At 38.3% G+C, this 24,832-nt stretch overlaps 1 protein-coding gene across 4 annotated transcripts in view; it reads left to right on the top strand.

The window, feature by feature from the left end:
* The window catches only part of LOC126279136 (striatin-3), an 89,217-nt gene extending 64,630 nt beyond the window's left edge, over positions 1–24,587 (top strand). For all 4 annotated transcript variants that reach the window (XM_049979640.1, XM_049979641.1, XM_049979639.1 and 1 more), the window contains exons 10-13: positions 2,390–2,557; positions 14,713–14,843; positions 17,342–17,546; positions 21,829–24,587. In XM_049979640.1, coding sequence (XP_049835597.1) covers positions 2,390–2,557; positions 14,713–14,843; positions 17,342–17,546; positions 21,829–21,998 — 674 coding nt within the window. In that variant the 3' untranslated portion in view covers positions 21,999–24,587. The remainder of the gene's footprint in view (positions 1–2,389; positions 2,558–14,712; positions 14,844–17,341; positions 17,547–21,828) is intronic.
* The last annotated feature ends 245 nt before the right edge of the window (positions 24,588–24,832 follow it).

Here is a 24,832-nt window from a genome sequence, read left to right as displayed (position 1 = left end):
AAAATCAGATGAACTTTGAAAATAAGGTGAATGAAAAGTGTAACAATTTATAAACTCTAAACACTATATAGCATTTGAGGGTGTGAGGAGAATATATTGACTACAATAAAGGTGGCTGCCTTTGAATAATGAAGTGGAATTTGATCGCATTACCAATCATAGATCGATAGTCATAAGAATTGTGTTCTCAGTCTGTTAGATATATGGCAGTTTTATTGATGATGATGGTTTTTGCATTCTTGTATTTTAATTGTATTTTTTGATGTTGGACAATGGAAACTCCAGGTTAGTATATCAACAGTGTAGGAAAAGATAGATTGCTACTTATCGGAAAGAAGACATGTTAAGTTGCAGACAGGCACAGTTGAGACACTTACGTAAAGCTTTCGATCAGTCTTCAGTAGCAAAAGAGAAAACGCACACCATTCATACACAAAAGCAAGGACATGTCAGGCACACATGACTGCCAACTCTGGCAGCTCGGGCCAGAATGCTTTTGCTGATGAAGGCTTTGTGCAAGTGTCTGTTAATCGTAACTGTCTGACATTAGACATGTCTCCTGTATAGTAAGTAGCAGTCACCTTAAAATACTTAAATATTAACCTGATGCCCTGCAGTAATAGGGCAGTATCTGTGGATGTGGAACCTTTGTACGCATTCCAGGGACATACAGGTCCTACAGTGTTCATTTTTAATGTTGATTTGTTTTCTTTCTTTTGTACAGTTAGCATCTATGATATGTGTGTGATAAAAGTTAATCAATGCGCAACTTGAGCTTTGTGGCTCCTGTGGCGAAACAGTTATCTAAAGAGAATGAACATTGTGACTTTTTCTCACATCATATATTTGGCCATTAAAAAAAGAAATTTTGTTCTTGAATCATCCCATAAACTGGCATGATTTTTTCCCTCTTGCGTGTCGGTCCTCCACATTTTTTGTATTTCAGTTGGGAGACCTGTTTCTGATGACTTGAAAAAGCATTACCAGTTAATGTTATGGGTTACTAGTGAGAAGATTCTACTTCGCATTTTTACTGATCATTTGGTCATGTACATACTGCTGTAATATAATTTGAAAGGCCTAACTTCACTGAAATGGGATAAAACTTACCTTATGATTACTTGCGAGTATTGTGCAGTAGGAAGATACGTGATTCATGTTCAGGTAAATTAGATTCAAAGCTATAGCTAGCCATCCAGGTGACATTTTTTCATGGTTTCCCCTAAATATGTACTGACAAATGCTGGAATGATTCTTTTAGAGTCAGTTCCCATGGCTCCAAACCTTGGCCAATGAGCTAGTGATGTGTTTAGGACTAATTAATAACTTTCTCCTTTTTTTCTGTCAATGAAATAAATGTATCAGTGCCATTAATCCTGATTCCTTACATAAATTAGTCAGTATTTCTGAAATTGACTGCATTTGTTTAGTCAATCATCCTTTGCGCAGTGTTGCACTTGCAAAGCAGGAAATTTGAACATATGCTGTGTCTTGTGCCATCTGCTTGTTCATCACTTTTAAAATGGTTTTGGTGTGTGTGTGTGTGTGTGTGTGTGTGTGTGTGTGTGTGTGTGTGTGTGTGTGCACGCGCGTGCGTGCCAAGGTGAAAAAAGAAAAGTTGACAAAATGCTGCATGATGAAACATGTATGGCCTTGAATTTTGTGGATTTCCAACAACAGTTTATTTTCTCTTTACTCACCTGTGTGTACTACTAGCGCTTAAATGTATCACTTCCCAGTAAAATCTGCTTTGGATGACCCTTACGTATGTGTCCTTCACTGAACATTTCCAGTTTGAGGATTGTGTTGGAGTAAAATAAGTGATGCAACAGCCTGAGTAACCCCAATTCATTGTCTGTATCTTTTTGTATTTGGGAATACTTTTGTGCTACTCAAAGAAGTAAAGTTTTTACAGTTGAAAGTTCTATATTTACTTTTGTGCTAATAACAACTCCTCATGCTGTCATACTTTCAATAAATTTTGTGTTGTCTTTTTCTTTAAAACTGTTAGTTAATGTGATGAAACTTAGTGATTTTCTGTTGCACATGAAGGTTTTTAACTGACTGTATCTGTATGTATGTTAAACTTGAAATTGGGCAAAATTAATTAACATTGCAGACATAGTGTTTATAGGACTGCTTGGGGGTAGAGCAATTTAAATCTTATTCCTAATAATGTGTAGTTGGGGCCCTTGCATTTGTGAGGACAGGTACTGTGCAGAGTTTAGTGAGTTGTGTATTCTAGCTAAGACTTTCATTTTTTTAACTGTGATGACAAGGATGCAAATTGATTGGTAGTCCACATCTATATTATATGTCCTATTTTTCAGCATACATGGTAAGAGTGCACGGACAGAAATACTGATCTTGTTAATGGGTGTGTTGACAGATCCAGGTGTTCTGACAGGCAGCATGGAGGGACACACAGATGCGGTTTGGGGTCTCAGTATACAAAGCCAGCAGCTGCAGCTGCTTTCATGTTCTGCTGATGGAACGGTGAAGCTGTGGTCTCCAACTAGTAAAATGCCTCTTCTGTCTACATACACTTCAGAACAAGGTATGTGATGTAGTAATAGTATCTAGTAGTTGTCTAGAAGTGCTCTTTTTCTCCCCTTATTTGGAGCTTTCTAAAATAAATTTTTTAATTTTTTCAGTTTGATTTTATGTTAATTGTTGTACTACCAGTGTTAATGTGCACACAATCTGACTATTGGCTTCATTCAGACCAATGAGTATCATTTCCAGAGTTTTTACTTCGGCCTGTGCATGATTGATGTGGAAGGTCTAATTTAATTTTTTGTTTCGAAATAAAGTAACAAACTGTTTGAGTACCAAATAATCTTTAAATTTGTGGTGTTAAATGTAGCTGATACAGGTGATGCTGCTGCTTTTTCGAAACTACTAACAGGTTTTCTGAGTTTGTTGGAAAAAGCTTAACTATTTGTGAAGGTAGAGATAGTAACAGATAATGATGATGTAATGCTCATACAAGGCACATCCAGAAGTGAGTGTCCTGTTGTTGTTTCCTTTACAGTACATATACATCTACATCCACTCTCTGCAAGCCATCCAATGGTGTGTGGTGGAGGGCACTTTGCGTGCCACTGTCATTACCTCCCTGTCCTGTTCCAGTCGCGTATGGCTCACGGGAAGAACGACTGCTGGAAAGCCTCTGTGCGTGCTCGAATCTCTCTAATTTTAAATTCGTGATGTATAAGTAGGGGGAAGCAATATATTAGATGCCTCATCCAGAAACGTACCCTTCAAAACCTGGACAGCAAGCTGCACAGCGATGCAGTGTGTCTCTCTTGCAGAGCCCGCCACTTGAGTTTACTAAACATCTCCGTAACGTTATCACGATTACCAAATAACCCTTTGATGAAATGGGCCACTCTTCTTTGGATCTTCTCTATCTCCTCTGTCAACTTAACCTGGTACGAATCCCATACTGATGAGCAATACTCAAGTATAGGGTCGAACGAGTGTTTTGTAAGCCACCTTCTTTGTTGATGGACTACATTTTCTAAGGACTCTCCTAATGAATCTCAACCTGGCACCCGCCTTACCAACAATTAATTTTATATGATCATTCCACTTCAAATTGTTCTGTACGCCTCCTATCAGATATTTTACAGAAGTAACTGCTACCAGTGTTTGTTCCGCTATCATATAATCGTACAATAAAGGATCCTTCTTTCTATGTATCCGCAATACATTACATTTGTCTGTGTAAAGGGTCAGTTGCCATTCCCTGCACCAAGTGCCTATCCGCTGCAGATCTTCCTGTATTTCGCTACAATTTTCTAATGATGCAACTTCTCTGTATACTACACCATCATCCGCGAAAAGCTGCATGGAACTTCCGACAATATCCACTAGGTCATTTATATATATTGTGAAAAGCAATGGTCCCATAACACTCCCCTGTGGCACACCAGAGGTTACTTTAATGTCTGTAGACGTCTCTCCATTGATAACAACATGCTGTGTTCTGTTTGCTAAAAACTCTTCAATCCAGCCACACAGCTGGTCTGATATTCTGTAGGCTCTTACTTTGTTTATCAGGCGACAGTGTAGAACGGTATCGAACACCTTCCGGAAGTCAAGAAAAATAGCATCTACCTGGGAGCCCGTATCTAATATTTTATGGGTCTCATGAACAAATAAAGCAAGTTGGGTGTCACACAATCGCTGTTTCTGGAATCTATGTTTATTCTTACAAAGTAGATTCTGGGTTTCCAAAAATGACATGGTACTCAATCAAAAAACATGTTCTAAAATTTTACAACAGATAGACATCAGAGATATAGGTATATAGTTTTGCGCATCTGCTGGACGACCCTTCTTGAAGACTGGGACTACTTGTGCTCTTTTTTCAATCATTTGGAACCTTCCGTTCCTCTAGATACTTGTGGTACACGGCTGTTAGATGGAGGGCAAGTTCTTTCGCGTACTCTGTGTAGAATCGAATTGGTATCCCGTCAGGTCCAGTGGACTTTCCTCTGTTGAGTGATTCCAGTTGTTTTTCTATTCCTTGGACACTTATTTCGATGTCAGCCATTTTTTCATTTGTGCGAGGATTTGGAGAAGGAACTGCAGTGCGGTCTTCCTCTGTGAAACAGCTTTGGAAAAAGGAGTTTAGTATTTCTGCTTTATGCGTGTCATCCTCTGTTTCAATGCCATCCTCATCCTGGAGTGTCTGGATATGCTGTTTCGAGCCACTTACTGATTTAACGTAAGACCAGAACTTCCTAGGATTTTCTGTCAAGTCGGTACATAGAATTTTACTTTCGAATTCACTGAACGCTTCACGCATAGCCATCCTCACGCTAACTTTGACATCGTTTAGCTTCTGTTTGTCTGAGAGGTTTTGGCTGCGTTTAAACTTAAAGTGAAGCTCTCTTTGTTTTCGCAGTAGTTTCCTAACTTTGTTGTTGTATCACGGTGGGTTTTTCCCGTCCTTCACAGTTTTACTCTGCATGTACCTGTCTAAAACCCATTTTACGATTGCCTTGAACTTTTTCCATAAACAGTCAACATTGTCAATGTTGGAACAGAAATTTTCGTTTTGATCTGTTAGGTAGTTTGAAATCTGCCTCCTATTACTCTCGCTAAACAGATAAACCTTCCTCCTTTTTTTTGTTATATTCCTATTTACTTCCATATGCAGGGATGCTGCAATGACCTTATTACTGATACCCTTTCTGTGCTTACGGAGTCAAAAATTTCGGGTCTTTGTTACCAGTAGGTCCAAAATGTTATCTCCACGAGTCGGTTCTCTGTTTAATTGCTCGAGGTAATTTTCGGATAGTGCACTCTGTATAATGTGACTCGATGCTCTGTCCGGTCCTAAACATCTGAGTGTCCCAGTCTATATCTGGTAAATCGAAATCTCCACCTAAGACTGTAACATGCTGAGGAAACTTATGTGAAATGTAATTCAGATTTTCTCTATGTTGTTTTGCCACTAATGCTGCTGAATCGGGAGGTCGGTAAAAGCAGCCAATTATTCATTTAGCTTGGTTGTTGAGTATAACCTCCACCCATAATAATTCACAGGAACTATCTACATCTATTTCACTAAAGGATCTACTACTACTACTACTACTACTACTACTACTACTACGAACAGCGACAAACACGCTTCCACCGGTTGCATGCAGTCTATCCTTTCTAAACACCGTCTGTGCCTTTGTAAAAATTTCGGCAGAATTTATCTCTGGCTTCAGCCAGCTTTCTGTACCTATAACAATTTCACCTTCGATGCTTTCTGTCAGTGCTTGAAGTTACGGTACTTTATCAACGCAGCCTCAACAGTTTACAATTAAAATACCGATTGCTGCTTGGTCCCCGCATGTCCTGACTTTGCCCCGCACCCTTTGACGCTGCTGCCTTTTCTGTACTTGCCCAAGACCATCTAACTTAAAACAAACTGCCTAGTCCATGCCACGCAACCCCTGCTACCTGTGTAGCCGCCTGCTGTGTGTAGTGGACTCTTGACCTATCCAGCGGAACCCAAAACCCTACCATCTCATGGCGCAAGTCTAGGAATCTGCAGCCCACACTGTCGCAGAACCGTCTCAGCCTTTGATTCAGACCCTCCACTCGGCTCTGTACCAAAGGTCCGCAGTCGGTCCTGTCGATGATGCTGCAGACAGTGAGCTCTGCTTTCATCCCGCTAGTGAGACTGGCAGTCTTCACCAAATCAGATAGCTGCTGGAAGCCAGAGAGGATTTCCTCTGATTCATAGCGACACATCATTGGTGCCGACATGAGCTACCACCTGCAGATGGGTGCATCCTGTACCCTTCATGGCATCAAGAAGGACCCTTTCCACATCTGGAATGACTCCCCCCGGTATGCACACGGAATGCACATTGGTTTTCTTCCCCTCCCTTGCAGCCATATCCCTAAGGGGCCTCATTACGCGCCTGACGTTGGAGCTGCCAGCTACCAGGAAGCCCACTCTCTGCGACTGCCCAAATCTTGCAGATAGAGGGGCAACCTCTGGAACAGGACCAGCAGCCATGTCTGGCCAAAGATCAGTATCAGCCGGAGACAGAGCCTGAAACCGGTTCATCAGACGAACTGGAGAGGCCTTCGGTTCAGCCCTCCGGAATGTCTTTCGCCCCCTGCCACACCTCGAGATGACCTCCCACTCTACCACGGGTGAGGGGTCAGCCTCAGTGTGGGCAGAATCCCGGTCAGCCACAGCCGTAGTCCAATCGGGGGATGCATGGGACGAGCCGGCCGTCCCTGACAAACCCCCATCCAGACCACCTCAGTGATGCCCATTGGCAACAGCCTCGTGCTGTGTGACTGAAGCTCGGAGCGAAGGGATGTCAACTCAGCCCACATCCGAACACAGCAGTCGCAGTCCCTATCCATGCTAAAAACTGTTGTGCAAAGAAAGTCTGAACTAATCTATAGAGAGCACAAACAATTAGACACAAAATTTAAATAGTTATTATAATACAAGACTGCCTAGTAAATGCAGTAATGCTGCTACTTGCGCACTGCTGACACACTACTTGGTGGCAGAAGGCTAACTGTAGTGTCAGTAACGTAAAAAGACTATCTGAAAGAAATAAACAATTGACAGACAACTACGCGACTTTACATGTCACAGATATTAAAATGCAAATCTGCCACTGCTAATTACGAAACTACAAAATGATTTGATGGATTTAACTAAACAAGTGTGCTAAGAACACTCAAACTAACTTTAAACTTTACTACTCTTATATGAATGCTAAATAAGCCACTTGTTGCTACTTGCGCACTGCTGACACACTTCTCGGCGGCAGAAGGCTAACTGTGACGTGTTTAGCCGAGAAAATTGTGCATTCGCAACAGATGACACTACAATCAGATGCTGGTCGGACAGGTCCTACCTGGTGCCAGTACCATAGCAGCAGTGCCCTGAAATAGCATCTCTTACTTGTTCTCCCACCAAATGTGAGGTTCTGTCAGTGATAAGGCTCCTTAATGCATAAAACATAGTGGTCGTTGAAATTCATTATCAGCTCTGTCAGGTCTATGAGCAGAATGTGAGCCGGTGTGGCAGTGCATCCTGGAGAACTGTTACTTCACTGTTGTGGAGATCAGCAGCCGTTTTCTTGAAATATTGTGATACTTGTTGTATGAAATTGCCACTAAACACCTGCTGTTCAAGAAATTGTGTGCCAATTGGATACCAATAAACCTGAGTCTTGAGCACAAAATGAAACACTTTAGAGCAGCACTGGCATTTTGCAGAAGTATCATGAGGACGGCAATGAGTTCCATACAGAATTGTCATGATTGACAAATGTGGATTTCTCATTTGACCTCAGAAACCAAGCAGTAGACAATGCCTTGGCATCACAGTGGATCTCTGGTCAAGACTAAATTCAAGCAGGCTAGATTGGTCCAAAAAGTGATGGGCATGGTGTTCTGGGACAGCAAGGACATTCTGGTCATTGATTTCTTGCCCAGAGGTTGTGAAACTCTGAACGCTGACACATTATTGTGAAACAGTGCGGAAACTATGAAGTACTATTCAGAACAAGAGGCATAGAATGCTTACTGCAGGTGTTACGCCGCTGCATGACAATGCTCGTCCCCATATGACTCGGCACATAAACTTCTGTAAAACAGTTGCTGACTGGGAGCTGTTTGATGATTCAGCATACAGTTGTCATCTTGCTGCCTGTGATTTCCATCTTCTCTTGCACCTCAAGAATTTCTTGTTCTCTGGCCACCATTTTAATGACAGCACAGGCCTGAAGATGACTGTCACACAATGCTTCCATTCACAGGTGGCAGACTTCTACGAGGTAGGAATACAGAAGTTGATCCCACAACATAAGTGTCTCAATTCTTTTGATGACTGTCGAAGAACAACTCAAACATTGCTGTACTTGCTGCCAATAAAGTTTTTCATGTAGCTATGTATTCTTTGTTTTTTAAAAAAAATGGGGAAATCTACTTTCTGGATGCATCTCATACTTCTATTTAAAACATAATTTTGTAATGGCTGAATAAGAAAGAAATGTGGTAGCTGCTCCCAAGAAAATGAATGTATTGCCTGCTTCAAATTTTGGTAGTCTCAAAACAGACAGAACCCTTTGTGAATGTAAAACGGGTTTGCTCTTATCATAATGTATTTTGCAATTTCTTACTACTGACTGGAAAAAAAATTTCACAGGAGTAACATTTTGTGAATAAGACCTATAAACGTGAAATTTTGCAAGTGCATTTTAGATTAATCTTTTTTTCTGTAGCTCACTGCATGTAGAGCAGTGTGTTAATAAGTTCAGGGTGTATATGCCCCAGGACAACAGGTAGTTCAGAGAAAAACCTGGGAGCTTTTTAGAATTCTGGGAACTTTTCATTGTTTTAGTTTCTAGCTAATTTTTTTTGTAATTTTGACCAGCAAGAACTGATACTCTGCAAACAGCAGAATGGGTCAAAGGCCTTAGAACGAAGACTATGCAATACTCTGTAACAACAAACTGTTTCTGATGAGCATGACATCACACTTATTTACATTAGGTTCATTTGAGCGTTATTTACATTAGGTTCATTTGAGCCGTTGCCACCTGTCTCATGCACGTGTGCAGTTGAGTCGTGAATGTACAGCACCTTCTCCGGCTCCTTGCTACTTGAACTGGGGCTGTTAGCTGTTTCAGCAGTAGTAACAATCTGCAGATGCTACCCGGAAAATTTTTTCTTCTGCACCTAAGCTTCTCAATGTGACCCATGTTTACATTTTGTGATTTCGCAGTTTCTTCTTTTTTTAGAGCTCTCACATCAAAAGAAAGTGTAACGGCTTTCTGTGGCCGGGACCTATCAAGTGGATTAAAATACATTGACATACTTATGGAGGGCTAAAGTATGTCGTTATTTGCAGTTTTCGGACTTTATTTTTTGTCCATCTTTCTGATAGTCAAGCAAAATTGCCTTGTAGAACAATGAAGTTGTATTTGTTGGTTTGCTAAAGAAATTTGGCCTTCATTAATCTTTCCCACAGACACAGTCAATTTATTTGAAATGGAGTGCTTCATTCCACAGTATTGGCTAGTTTCAACTGTTCGCTGATTTTCAAGTGCATGTTTTCATCTTGTGGCACATAAGGCATTATGCCATAATGAAGAACCAAAAATGAGATAATACAGTACTGGTACACCAAGAAAATTTGCATCCTGAAAATCGCACTGAAAAAGCTTAATATCAGGTTGGGGCTTCGTTTGGCTAAAACCACCAACACTCGCTTCTTTACTTAATAGTGGCCCGAATAAATGGAGGGCTTCTAGTAATCCAGAAGTTACTGCCATGTACATAGGGCCAGAGGAGTCCGAAGCAAACAGAAGTTGTGTGGTGAACAATGTGCGGGCTGTTCTGCACCTTTTTGAAATCTTGTTAACCTCTTCAGTCCCGAAGATAAACAAAGAATGGAAAAATGTTTCAGTTGCTTTTTTTGGTGCATCTGATGTCAAAGTAACACAAAAAAACTAATTTTGAAATTTTATTTTATATAATGTTTGAGTAACTGAATGTACATGTGTGTGTACATTTGGTCTCAACAGAGAAAAAAACGTCGATCTCATAGTATTTTCATATTTTTATTACCAATGAAAAATGTACACATTACTTCTCATTTTTATGAGCACATTACTTCTCATGTTTATGGAATTTAGCAAAACATTGTTTTTTAATACGCACAAATAAACTTTGCACTTTTTACACATTATGTGGGAACGTGACTTGCACCCTGGTAACAGACACCTTGAGGCAAAACTACTCTCAATATATTTGGGAAGGTGGTCAACCCTGTCACATTTGCTTTCTTTAGTTGGCTTTGGTACAATTTGTCTTCGTTTTGTGGGCTGATGCTGCTCATCTTCATCAGAACGGCTGACATACTCCTGTGTCACACTCGCAGAAATTTCTTTCGACAATTCCAGTGAGTCTACAATTTTTGAAGACTTTACCAAGTCGTGGGACAAGTGAATTCTGAAGTTTATGAGAGACATCCACTTTTGTTTTGGTTTCCCTTCTTTTTGACAACACCTTTTGTACATAATCCATGAATTAATTACGGCTAAATCAGTGAAGTGGTTGAATACTCTGACAGTCCACTTTTTTGTTCTGATGTTTGACCTATAGTATGCCATGTATCTATCACAAAGAGCAATGCCACCCATATTGCGTTTATAGCTTTTGATGATGGCTGGTTGTTTGACACTAACCTTTGCTTTTTCTGTATTACACCATCGTTTGCAGGTACCCTCTGGTTTGCTCCCTATGCACGAGGGTAAGAAAGTGACTGATTAATTGTCCTTCCATTTGAGGGCACAAATTTCCTGGTCCTTCCGTACGTACTCATCCCATTGCCCCTGCTGCAGCTCCTGATCTCTCTTGAACTTAGAAGCTACTTCTTTTATTCTATTGGCCATCACAGTTCCTGTCTGAAATATATTCCTGTCTAGTAAAATCTGAACAGATTTTGAACTGGTGAAAAATCTGTCGCTGTAAATTACATGATTGTAATCATTGGGTATAGTTCTAGCCAGTAGTTTGAGTATACCCGCTCCCAGGCCATGTTCTTTTTGATCGCTGTCAGGAATTGTTCCTTTGCCAGTGTATATAGAAAGTCAAGGACAAGTCCATCTGATGGCGCTAAAATAAATTTTTGAGGCCAAGTGGATTAGGTTTGGAAGGTACATATGTTCTCATCTTACACCTCGCTGTGAATGGAATAGTCTGTTCATCCACAGTAAGGTGTTGAGACGTGGGTAAACTAGTACATTTCTAAAAGCATCAATTAGAGGTCTAACCTTCCAAAGTTTGTCATTTACGTCATGATCTTCCAAATTATTTACAAAATGCAGATTATTTCGTAATTTGTAGTATCTCTCTCTTGTCATGATTGATGATACAAGTGGAATATCCAGTTGCATATTCCAGTAAAGTCTTGCCTGGGGCAATTTCAATGTACCCATCAATATCTCACTTCGGACAAGGGACAAAATTTCATTAGTATTTGTATCCAGACTTTTGGAGTTCTTTTGGCAATGATCTAAATTAGTTTGTCCTGCAACATTTTTCCAGAAATTTTTATGGAAGTACTCGAAGAAAAACTGTGAAAGGTTTCTCAGTTCATCATCAGTCTGTTCTTCAAATTTGTCGTTAGAAGGCTGTCGATTACACATCTTGCAAACAAATAGTACCACTGAAAAATACTGATCTAAATCATGTCAGATGGCACACAGAACTACACCAATGTATTGCTTACTTAGATTGCCTCCATCTTAGTGGACGACAGTGAAAAGATGAAGCTGATGCAGGTGCCTCAGGAGTAACATCCACATTGCATCCTTCAACTTAAAGCACACCTATTCGTTCAGGCGGAGTTGCAGGTTCATCAACAGGATCATCTTTGTGTGACTAGTCACTCGTCTCGAGCAGTTTTATAATTTCATCGTCTGTTAGAGCTGAGAAGCAAAAATGAAATAAAGTGAAAGTAACTGTTGATGTAATGGAATAAAGAAATGAAACTGAACCTAATAACAAAATCAAAAATTTTTGAGTTTTCACCAGGATTAGAACCCAGGACCTATGTGTTCCGAATCCAACACACTACCCATTACACCACAATAACTTAGGTGCTCTCCTAGAGTATTAGTAGCTAAACTTTCGACTTTACTTTTTGATTACGTTTTATATTACGATTTCACAATGAGATCAGTCATAGCGTTAGTACCACTACATTCTGTGAGCTAAGACCTGATGTACACAAATGTGTACTTCAAATTCAACAGTCGATGTTTGTAAAACTACGAAACTATCGTTTTCATTGCATACACATCACTTTCTTGATGTCTTGTTTGGAGTAAGACACGATAAAAACAGTAATAAAATTCAAAAAGGATTATTGAAACTGAATTTACCTTTCTCGCGTGTCGCAGATGACGCCATCCTTCAGATTGGAAGTTTCAGGATGCAAGAAAACACACCAAAACTGACTTGCCCACGACCTAGCGGCAGAAACGGGGAAACCGCATGATGTGCGCAGTCGTGCACATCAGGTCTCAATTCAGGAAAACATCATTTGGCAGGATGACACTACAAAGACCTGATGTGCACATATGTGTACGTCGGGACTGAAGAGCTTAAAGGAAAAAATTAAGATTAACTTGATTAAATTTATTTTGCTATTTTGTTTACCTCCGTTTACCTCCTTTTTTTCAAACTTGATTTTTTTCTGAAAAAGGAAACATAAGAAAACATACATACTCATTTTTCCCCAATTTTTTTTTACATATTTTGTATTAAAATTTTAGGCAAATGTGAATCACTGTAATTATGCGAATTTACTGTAATGACTTACCACTGTTTACTTTTAATTTTCTCATAATTTTATAATGAAATGTATAGTTTTTATGATTTTTATATGAAAAATGTGAGCTAGAAATTAAAATTTGGAATAGTGGAAGGAAATTTTAAGTACTTGCTAACTTTTTAAAACTAAGCTCTATGAATCTGGACATGTGAGTCTGTGTTTTAAACTGAATTATGCATTTTAGTATAGTTTATGAAATTCCGATGCTCTTGGAGTATGCTCTGATATCCTGTTTCATGTATGGCGTAATGTAAGATCTCTTAATGCTATATGTGGTCAAACATACGGGCTTCCTGTGTTGTTGTAATGACGCATGCCCAGTAACGCCTGTTTTCTTGTGCTCCCTGGCAACTGCTGATAGGAACCTATTTCTAATAGGTTTCTGGAAAATATTGCGAATTATGGTATGAAAGGTGTTACTTTCAAAGTAAAAGAAAATTTACGCAATAAGAATTATGTTACATGTTTGATGTTAATCAATTTCTTAAATGACAGAGCGTTCGACCCTCATTTAAAACTTTATACTTAGAGAACCAGCTACTTACAACAACTTTGTGCCCAGCAGACGAGACGTTTGTGACATTATTTAAAATTTTACTGGCACATGTGTGTGTTGTATCTTAAAGTGTAACACATGCAAAGAGAGAAAAAAGGTGTGTAATCTCAACTTTTCTTGTAGCTACACTATGTATATTAATTTAAACCATTAACTTTCCCTGTTTGTGTGTTAATGCTACTTAACAGTAGTGTTGCTGTGGGCTGACGACATGACGTGTCATATGCGCTCAATATATGCTGTTATCAGCTGACTAATCATGTGACATGAGTTGTGATTGGCTTACAAAACACATTGCAAACTCGGTTTCAGTGCTTCTAAATCTAGCGTGCTGAGTTTGGTGGGAGTCGACTTCATACTTTCATTATACGAAGATGTGCAACGTATCATAATATAAAATTGTGCACTGTACATGTGTCTGCACATCAAACATCTTTTCCAAAGCGCTTTTTTTTTTTGGGGGGGGGGGGGGGGGATTATTTTGTAGAGAGCTGGGAAGCTCTACGCTCGTGTATAAAGCCTTTAACCATTGAAAGGTTTGACATGTTTTACAGTTCCAAGGGAAAGTATACTGTCACTTAACACGGTAAAATATGTTAGTCCGGGAAAAGTGTATTTTTAATCAGGAAATTCGGGAATATTTTTTTCCTTGTGTGCATATACACCCTGAAGTTGCCCTGAAGTTCTTCCTGAAGTAGGGTTTCCATTTCTTCATGAAATGACTATTTGTAACATAGATTTTTTCTTTTATGTGCTTTTATTGAATTATTATATTGTCTTGTTTATCTTTAAAATATAAGCAATATTTCACACACAGTAGGCACAAACCCACACCATACCATTTCTCAGCAGCAGCTTCTTTCTCAGGTAGAGGGCTGTAGTCATTGCAGATCACAATAGTAAATTGATATTGTTTTGTAGGCAGTGATTTTTTCCCTTGTAGTTGCCATGGCTGGAAGTGGTGCAGATAGTACTAATTCTAATCACTACCTGCTATACAAATTTTGGTTGGTATGGGAGCATAAGTGTAGATTTAGAAACAACTGGATAAACACTAATACAAACAAGGTTAGTTTGTGGTATGAAAGCTGTAAAACTGTTACTGTATTTGATTGTGATACAGAGCTTACAGAGCAAATTTTGATCTTTAATAATGTATGATGGAACGTGAGTGGTGGTTTGAACATCACGTGTGTATTTGCATTTACATGCATGTATCAGTACACTAACACTGTTTGCTAGTAACTTGTATAATGATATTTTGTTGCAGATGGTGCTCCAACATCAGTTGATTTTATTAGAGATGAGCAGAATCGAATGGTGGCAGCATACAATTCAGCACATTGTGTCATTTTTGATATAGAAACAGGAAAACAGCTTCTACGTCTTGAGACAAGTCCAGTATGTATTTCTCTTTAGATTTCAGTATAATTTAATATTGTACATTCTGATGGAGTTTGCGGCCGGTGTGGCCGTGCAGTTCTAGGTGCTTCAGTCTGGAACCGCGTGACCGCTACGGTCGCAGGTTCGAATCCTGCCTCGGGCATGGATGTGTTTGATGTCCTTAGGTTAGTTAGGTTTAAGTAGTTCTAAGTTCTAGGGGACTGATGACGACAAATGTCAAGTCCCATAGTGCTCAGAGCAATTTGAACCATTTTTTTCTGATGGGGTTTGGCAATCATCTGAAGTGTATATTTAAAGCTGCTCAGAATTTTATGTTCACCGTAATAAGTAAACTTTTGAGTAATGAGGCTGCCATGTGACCTTGCTGGTGTTGGATATAGTATTGATGGTAGCAGTAGAATGGGATTAACACCCCCCCCCCCCCCTTTTCTTTGTCTTCCATTGTCATATTGTGATTTAATGCTTCAGTGGGTAAGTGCCAGATTACAGATCTAAAGGTCTGGTCTGTTATAAGATTTTTGTCACTTACCACATTTCCACCTCTAACAATAAAACATAATGGTAGAATGCTTCCCTAGTGCAAATGCTATTTTCAGACAGGAAAAAGATTAGTCGGCTACATGTTAGTAGTTGTAAACTGTTAAACAGTTATCAGCTAAGTTTAAAATTGGTCAGTTTAAGAAAAGACAGCTTAACAATGCTGCTTCACATATCTCAAGTACATCTTCTTTGTGCAGATGTAGCTCCCTCTTCAGGAAGACTGCCTGCAAAACACTTTAATAAATGTGAGGGAGAATTTCGTTCCTTGTCTGTGAAGGCATTGTTAAGTTTTAAGTATCCCTCTCTGGCCAGCATTTTCCAGGGCATTGATACAATCCCTGAAGTGAGATGTATGGTCTGAAATAAGGATGCTATGACTCTTCATTAATATCAAAATGTTTTGTGTTAATAAATTTCTTTGTATGAATATTTAGAGGTTGGAGGGCATCATGTCTGAAAAGGGTGGCTGTTCCATAAATCGTGCTTCACAGGCCATAACCTTTCCAGTAGATGAAATAAATTTCACCTTATGTGATTCAGGGCCACTTGTTTTCACCCTGTGCTTGCGATGTTTCCTTTCCAGTGTAAAGTGATGGACTTAAATCTGATTGACAATTACAAATTGGCATACATTCTTGTAGTTAATTCATTTGTTTGGTACACCTATGACATGAGCTGTGAAATACCCCTTTAATTGCCACTCATAAAACTGTATTATGTTATGATTGCATCTGTGTTGCAGTCTTTGGATGTTCAATATGATCATCCTTGAGAGGTATGGTATGTTTGACAATTATGCATTTGGTTTAATCATTCCCTTCAAACACTGGATGAATTTCTTTAGTGGTACAGTAGCGAAAAGAAATAAAAACTGCAAATGTGGCAGTGTGAAACCACAGTTTATTGATTTAAAGGAGTTACAGAAACAAAATTTCATTCATCTAAGCACCGTCATTGAGTCAGGCTGAGAATTTTTTCTCTCCTTGTATTGTGTGACAAACCTGTTTGTTTCTTTTTTGTTTCTCCTTTCCCCCAGAAGGGAAGGTAGCATTTTACTACCTCAAGTATTGGTGTTTAATCTTATTTAAAGGTAAGGTTGACACTCGTGCATTGCGTTATGGGACAGAATAGCTGGTCATTACCTATGTTCAGAAAATGAAACTTTCAATACTGGCAGTACACAAACACCAAAGTACATAGTTTTCCTTTTGATAGATCCTGAAAGAGTCTCTCTCTTTATTTCAGTTGTCTCACATGTTAAGAATTATTCTGATTGTAATGTATCTTGTGCTATATTGTTAAATGCTCTGCAGATATATAGACATATTACATTTTATTAACTGTTTTAGTAGGTACCTGACCATTTTAATTATTTTGGTATGTGGTGAATTTCCCTTGAGCAATTTTCTGTGGTATACATGCGTAGATGCAAATAGTAATCATTGCTGGCATGGTCTCTCCCTTCCTATTTTCTGACACAAGTTTAAAATAATTTAATTTCTGTGAACTTAATTTGTGTTTTGATGAGCAGTTGAGAGCAAAATAATTTGTGAGGTATGTCAATTACACCTTTTACAATTGTCTGTGTATGTATTTCAATTTCATTGAAGCCCATCAGGAAGTTTTAGACGTATGTGAACCTTGCCCATTTAATCTAATTTGATAGTTCAGTCAGATAAACAGTTTTATACCATTTTGGACAAGAAACAAGTAAGACTTTTTCAAATTGTTGAACTTACTGAAACCTATCAAAAAAGCTTTTAGTAATTCTACGGTAAACTTACTTTTGTGCAATTCTGACCGTAAGTTTAACACATTCATGCATTACAGATTTTGAGGTATGTACTAATAGTGCTATTTATTTCTGTAACCAAATTGATTAATGACAAACAAAATATTAATGTTGTTTCCTTATTTGTTGCTAATTTTTTGATTGTTGTGCTTTTATTTTTAAGGAAGTTGACAATAATGTAATGGGTCGCCAAATAAATTGTGTGGTGGCTCATCCTCTTCTTCCATTGACAATCACTGCCCATGAGGATCGACATATTCGATTCTTTGACAACACGACTGGCAAGCTGGTTCATTCAATGGTTGCTCATTTAGACTCTGTTACAAGTCTAGCTGTTGATCCGAATGGCCTGTATCTTCTCTCAGGAAGTGAGTAAAATACATTTGTACTTGGACTTTAATTTTGTATGTGGAGGATTATATGAGAGTACATTTTCATGTAATGGAACTTTGCAGACTATCTGTTCGAAATTAGGATGATGACTATGCAAATCAGTGCAGAAGTAGTTAGTATTTAATGTATATTTGGCAGCCATTTCAGAATTTAGATGCACATTATTTTGAGAATGAAGGCTGTGTCCTGACACATTATTTTCCTTATCCTCTGTCACTAAACAGACAAATGGGGTAGGAGGAGGCGGGGGGGAGGGGGGAGAGAGAGAGAGAGAGAGAGAGAGAGAGAGAGAGAGAGAGAGAGAGAGAGAGAGAGAAACTACTACTTGAATTTTTGTGGTCCATGTTTGGTTGATTCCACAAATAAGTTGTTCTATAACCCATCTTCTCACTCATCTTTTCTTTCACATGTGCGGTAGGTCCATTGAGAGTGCTCCTTTGTTTTATGTATAATTAAGGTTTGATTCATTGTTCTTCACATTTTAGATGCACACCCAAATGATTTTTAATTTTTTGTTTCTCTTTTATTTTTACCCTCTGGCCCCCCGCCCTCACTGCCTCTTCGCCCTCACTGCCTCTTTCTCTTCTCCCCTTACACTGTGGCTAATACTTACCAGGAGTACTTTCTCTCAGTGTACACTCATACGGTAGATTTATTCCATATGGGATGTGCAGCGGGCAAAACCATTGTCACATTAACATACATGTGATGTTGAAGGCAGCGTCCTGTCTTAGGATGTGAAATCATTCGTGGATGAGTGGCTAGTGACATCACAGCATAGAATTTTGCATTCCAGTACATTGCGAAGTGGGAAAGGAAGAATCTGCAGTGTCTGAATGTTGCCATGTGGAGAGAAGTGTGGCCAATGGGATGCAACATCAGTTGTATGTCACAAACCGAAAATTGTATGGAGCCGTATGGAGTTTCTCTCTGTTTCTTTAGTGGATCACGACAAGCATGTTTCACATAGCAACCCTCGTCTGCATCCATAGCATATTGTCCTAGGCATTATTGAACAACTTCAAGGCACCCAAGAGGGTAGGCACACAAAAAGTCATCCGAGCTGTCATTGTAGCAGGACTATAGGGCAACATTTTCAGTTTATTTATGGCATCAAGGACAATGAGATGTCAGGGTGAAGTTTTATAACCTTTATTTGAAAACATTTACATAAAGCACTTGAAATTGGGCCTTCCTGCTTGAATGCACGCCGTGCAATGACGCTAGAGTGACCGTCACACTCGTTCAAACAGCTCTGCCAAAGTGGAAATTTCATCAGAGGCTGCCATAATGTGCACTACCAGATAATCAGTCTCAATTGGTGTTTCATAGAAAACAGGTTTCAGGTGGTCCCAGAAGAAAAAAATCATTGGGCACAAAGTTGGGTGAAAGTTTGGGCCATGCCACTGGCCCACCATGCCCTATCCAATTCTCACTTTACGTTTCATCCTAATGTATTCGCACTGCATGTATGAAGTGCGCAAGTCCATCATCGTGTTGGTACTACATTCGCTGTAGAGCATTGAGTGGAACATGTTCCAACAACTTGGGCAGAGTTTCTCATAAAGAGATAAAGTGTGTGTTTGCATTCAGACAATGGGGGAACATGTATGGACAGACTAAACTGCCCCAAATCTTGATAGCGAAGTGATCTTGGTAACCAAGAACAAAAGTGGCATGCAGATTTTCCTGTGCCCACACGTGTTGGTTGTGGCTGTTGAACATACCCTCTCATGCGAAGGATGCCAAATAAGTAAAAAGTATGTGGTTCAGAATGTCTGGTTGAATGGCACACCTTTGCAAAAACCACTGGCAGAATTCAGTTTGATATGGAAGGTCGTCTTGGTTAAGGGCATGAACGCTCTGAACTTTCTGAAGGGGTGCAAATCATATTTCTGCCACACATGCCAAATTGTGGAATGGTCTACACCCGTTTCCCAGGCAACGTAGTGCTAGCTTCTTGAGCGTGTGTTTTCCAGCCGTGCTAACGCCTCATCTTAAAGGCTTGGTATATGCACTGTGCATTGGCAACCACGTCCCTCAGGCCTTTGCACTTGCAACACAAAATGACATCATCAGTTTTCCAAGTAGGCCTTAAGTGCACATGTGCTAGTGGAAAATTTACATTCTGTGAACCTGCTCTCATAGGGACTTGCGGGTGGCAGTAAATGAGTGTGGATCTGGTGCTTAATAATTTGGAAACTGCCAAACGTACAAACTTTGGGCAATGTGAGCATTTCCATCTGCTGCCCCGTAAGCACAGGGCATATCTGCCCTTTCCTCCCAAGAATAATGTCCCATTTCCTCTCCCCTCTACACAATAACAAACCAATGTCTCCTCATTTAATGACAAACTGATGCAGGGTGAAAAAGACTCCACAATGTGCACAGATGCTGCCCTCTATGCTAAACCTATCAAACAGCCATTTGCACAGCCAGAAGGAAAGCATTCACGTCCCAATAAGAGGTGGAAAACCTGTAGTGTTGTCACGTGTGTAGTTGCCACGTGTGTAGTTGACACAGTTGCAGATATTCCAGAGTTTACAAATAAAGGACATGAAACTTCAAACCTAACATCTCTTTTACCTTGATGTCACATACATTGAAATCATTACCCTGCAGACCTGCTACCATGATGTCTTGTATGGCATATTCTGTGTCTACCCTCTTGGCGGCGCGTGACATTGTTTCACAACGCCTAGCGCCATACACAAGTGTGTGTTTATAATATGTTTCAAAGCACAAACAGATTGAATGTCATTTTAGGTGCAATTTGTTAAATAAAATGACAGAAAATGATATATCTGTAGTTAGTTAGTTTGTTTTTTTTACGCTCACTGTGTTACGGCTTCTGAGCTAGAAAGTATACTGTTTCATTGCTACGACACAACAATGGTTTATTGTTTTTGTTGCAGTTTGTCTTAGTTAAGTAATGACATTTGTAGTTACGGCCTTTAGACATTGTAAAATATGTGACTTAGATACTTCTGTCATGTGAAAGCCATAGGATAGGAGATAGTGATGTGAGATATAAAGAGAAGGGTAGCAGGTTTGTATCTAGCTACATCCAAACTTTTGCCATTAAAATGAAATTATGAAACAAATCTCTATCTTGAAACCTGTGTGATGCAGCAAGTTATTTCAGTGAGATAGTAGTCAACACAATGTAGTGAATTGGTTGTTATGCATGCAGAAACTTGGGATTGGACACTATACTGTAATTGTATTCATTTTAAAACTGAAAATGTGGTGGAGATTCAATTGAGTTAACAAACTAAAATGTATCTCCAATCGTTGTGCAGTGTATGTAGTGTTCCTCAACCAGCAATCGACAGTTCAAACTGTTAGTGATTACGGAAAGTTCTTTATGGTTTTCTCTGACCACCTTTTATGATAGCTAATAGTTTAACTATTTTATGTGTGTTATTTTCCGTAAATGGACTGTGTGATTAGCACCCTAACTGTAGCCGATAACTGCTGCTAGAGAGTGCTATGGTTGCAAATCACAATTAAGATTATGTTACGTGAGATGTAGCAGGTCATTGCTGAGCATGTAGCAACAATGATGGATACAAAGTCTGGCAAGATTCGCAATGAAAAACGTGTTGCAGGTCAGTACGACTTTCGTCATGTCACTAGGCAGCTACTGAAATCAATTTCTTGTGTAATATTAAGCACTTGAACAAATTCTATATTAGCTACCAAGCATCATTCAGCATCTTCCTTTCCCTTCGCACATTTTGGAACATATGATTTTCTTTAAAATGCTGTTAGCTGTCTCTAAAGGACACACACAGTTCCTTACCTTAGGGTAGAGTACAGTATTCATCTCTGTAGAATACTGTACAGTTCATAGAAGAAAACATTTTATTTTCTGCAGATTAGTTTGGAGTAGCACGCTGTTCTTAGGAGTCCTTGCATTACAGGATGTGGAATGTGTAACAATTCAAAATAAATCATAATAATATTTTGAAAACAAAAAAAAAAAAAAACCTTGTTGCCAGCCACCAAAACAGTGATAAGTGGAGGAGGACTCAGACTTAAATTAATAAATAAAATTGAATAGCTGAGATTCAGTAATATCGTAGCTGGTACAGAGGGTGGTTTGTAGGTGCACCTCAGTATTGTTTGTTCTTAATTGTATCTTTTATGTACTGTTGCTATATGTGCAGCAACCTGAGTATTCTACATAAATTCATTGATAGTTATAATGTGGCATAGTGCTCATTTGTTTAACATGCAGTTTTTTCAAAACAGGTCATGACTGCAGTATCCGTCTGTGGAATCTGGAAAATAAGACGTGTGTACAAGAAATTACAGCTCACCGCAAGAAATTCGACGAGAGTATATTTGATGTGGCTTTCCACCCATCCAGGCCCTACATTGCCAGTGCAGGCGCTGATGCACTTGCAAAGGTGTTTGTGTGAAGTTATTGGTAAGGAACATGATGTACGACCAGAAAAGTGCAAGACTTTTTAGAGTGCAACACGCGTTTATTGTTTTTAATTTTATTTTTTTGTTCTCGAATCTGGTGAGTTATTCTAATAGGAGGGAAGATGGACAAAGGGAGCGGATAAGTTTTTTATGTTCTCAGTATAATTTCCCTCTTTATACCAGTACATCCTTGTGAGTGGGACGGACAAGAGGTTAAAATTTGAAGTGTGTTCAGAAGACTAGAACAATATTGTGTTTGTGTACAGTAGATTTCTAAACTGAAATTACTTTTCATTGATCTGCCACGTCGTGCTGCTTCATTTTTGCTCAGTCTGCGCAGAACAGATTTTCTCCCTTTACTTACTTTTTTGTGTTGAGCCCACACTCTTCTGACCAGAATCACTACTATATTTGATAACAGTGATTCTTCAGCTGAAGATTATGCTGAATGTACAATATAACTTTACATCATAAACTGTTAAGAATGCTTTTATTGACAGTCTCTTGATTTTATACACCCAGACTGACAGTAGCTAGCTCAGAGTTTTTGCATCCCTCCCCATTCTCACCTGCTCTATGTGAAGAAATTGAGGAGACATTTTCATTGTAATTGTTATGAAAATTGTGGTATTTCAATTTTGTGATTTTTTTTTCTTTTTTAAAAAGAAAGAAGACTGCACATTGTGTGCAATTGGTACCTATACCCAATTAGCACAGTATTAAATTAAAAAGAATCATAAAATGTGTGTTTAATTGTAAACTACTGTATCTAAAGTAGAACTACTTTGTAGCTTCAGAATTAATATATGGTCATTTCATTTTTAATCTACTTTGTATATTATATGTCAGTAATCTAGAATGAAACATTTTCTATTTACGGACTGTAAATTTATGTTAAACACACAATTTCTCCTTATTGATAAATATTAAATATTTCATATAAATTATTTACGTGTGAAGATTTTTTAACGACCTGAAGCCACATTGGTTGTTGATGACATAATTTGAAATGTATTCTTAATAGAACAACGCCTGTACACTAATGTGAAAAAGGCAATTTTAGTCTTAATTTTTTTTATATATTTAGGGCTCCAGGGCTTTGTCCACTACATATATCTGCTCATGGAACAGGTGGAATGTTATAGAGGAGAAAAAAATTAAGTATATGCAAGACTAGGACAAAACATGACACTCATGAATGCATGCAAGTTTTATGCATGCTAGATAAATAAATGATTAAACAAATGATGTAGATGTAGGACCGCTAACTTATTTCGTTAACTGTGTACAAATTGTAAATTATCGATCCATAGAAAATAATGCACCTGTTAGTTACAGAAAAGTGTCAGGCAGAGTTGTGTAATTTATCACTGCACAACTTTGAACTTTTATTTAGCCAATAGTTTCTTGTAGGAAACCTTTGTTTCATTGTGCAGCATTTATTACTATACAATTTTTGATAAGTTACCAACAAAATTAATCTATTCTTCCTTTTATCTATAGTTCCTTTGTAATGATATTTATTTTATAAAATATTTTAAGAGTTGTTTATTATTTATGTATTTATAATGTAAATATCAGACGTAATAATACTCATTTTAGAAAATTGTTAAATTTATTTCGTACAAGCATGTAAACATGTAGATGTATATTTAATACTCGACCCCCTTTCTTTCTTTCTTTCTTTCTTTCGGTTGGTTTGTTCGTCAAAATGATGACGAATACTTAAAGTATATGTAACTGCTGTTTAAAAGCTGTTGCCAAACATCATATAATTGTTATTTATTAGTTCTACTTGTATTTGAATGTTCATAGCATCATGCTCCAATTCAAATGGCATAAAATCTGCTGTTTACACATTGTTTTAAAATTTTTATTTAAATGAATAGGCAGATTACTGTTTCTGTGAAATATGTGCTGTTGTAACTGTTCAGTTATCTTTTTTTTTTCTCACAAGTTTGTTCTGCACCTGATGACTTTTCCCTGGAAAATTGAAGTCTTTCGTCATTTGCTTGATAATACATATATTTCTTCAAATATTTGATCTGTTTTATAACTTCGTTGGTGGACATTTATTGATGGGGGGAGCAAAGCATTAAAATTTTTGTTTGTTGGTTTATTAATATTTAATTAATGAATTCATTCAATTTACCAAACCATACCAGAAATGATTATGTAGAACATATACGCTCTGTGACTTTTGCCATCCGAAATGAACAGTGCTTAGTTACACTTGTTAATTCGTGTGGTTGATTATGAAAATTTTATTTGACATGTATTTTGGATAATCATTGGAGCTTTGTCTGAATAATTTCTCAGTAGACATCAGCGAAAGTCTCTGAAACAAACTATCGGAGGACCATATTTCCCCACAGTGATTCTTGTAACAATTTACTCTTTTTGTTGGGGAATTTGTATATGTACATGTAAAGCATACCAGGTTGGAAATTCTTCAATATTAGGAAATCTGGCCGACATAATTTTTAAAATGCTTTAAAGACTTGCTTGTGTAATGATCTTAATTTTAATGAGATGTCAGATGTGAACTGGTAATAAATGCAGATACAAATGTGTATTAGAAATTGTTGCTCTGTTTACTTGCCATCAAACATAGTCCTAACAATTGACATATTCATCTGTGATACATAACTGATTAATATGGAAGTGTCAGATTATCATTGGGTGCTCTGCCTCAATCCTGGAAAAGCGACTTTTCATTCGGTCATTGTCCGAAAGGATGCAAAATAACTCTGCAACACTCCACATATGTAAGCGTAACAGATCATAGTTTAGGATTCTGAGCTTCCCATATTGATCATGTTATGCT

This window comes from Schistocerca gregaria, chromosome 6, assembly GCF_023897955.1.
Source record: "Schistocerca gregaria isolate iqSchGreg1 chromosome 6, iqSchGreg1.2, whole genome shotgun sequence".
NCBI classification, from domain to species: Eukaryota; Metazoa; Arthropoda; class Insecta; order Orthoptera; family Acrididae; genus Schistocerca; species Schistocerca gregaria.
The sequence above is the reverse complement of the archived record's forward strand: the minus strand, read 5'-3'. Positions and strand labels throughout refer to the sequence as shown.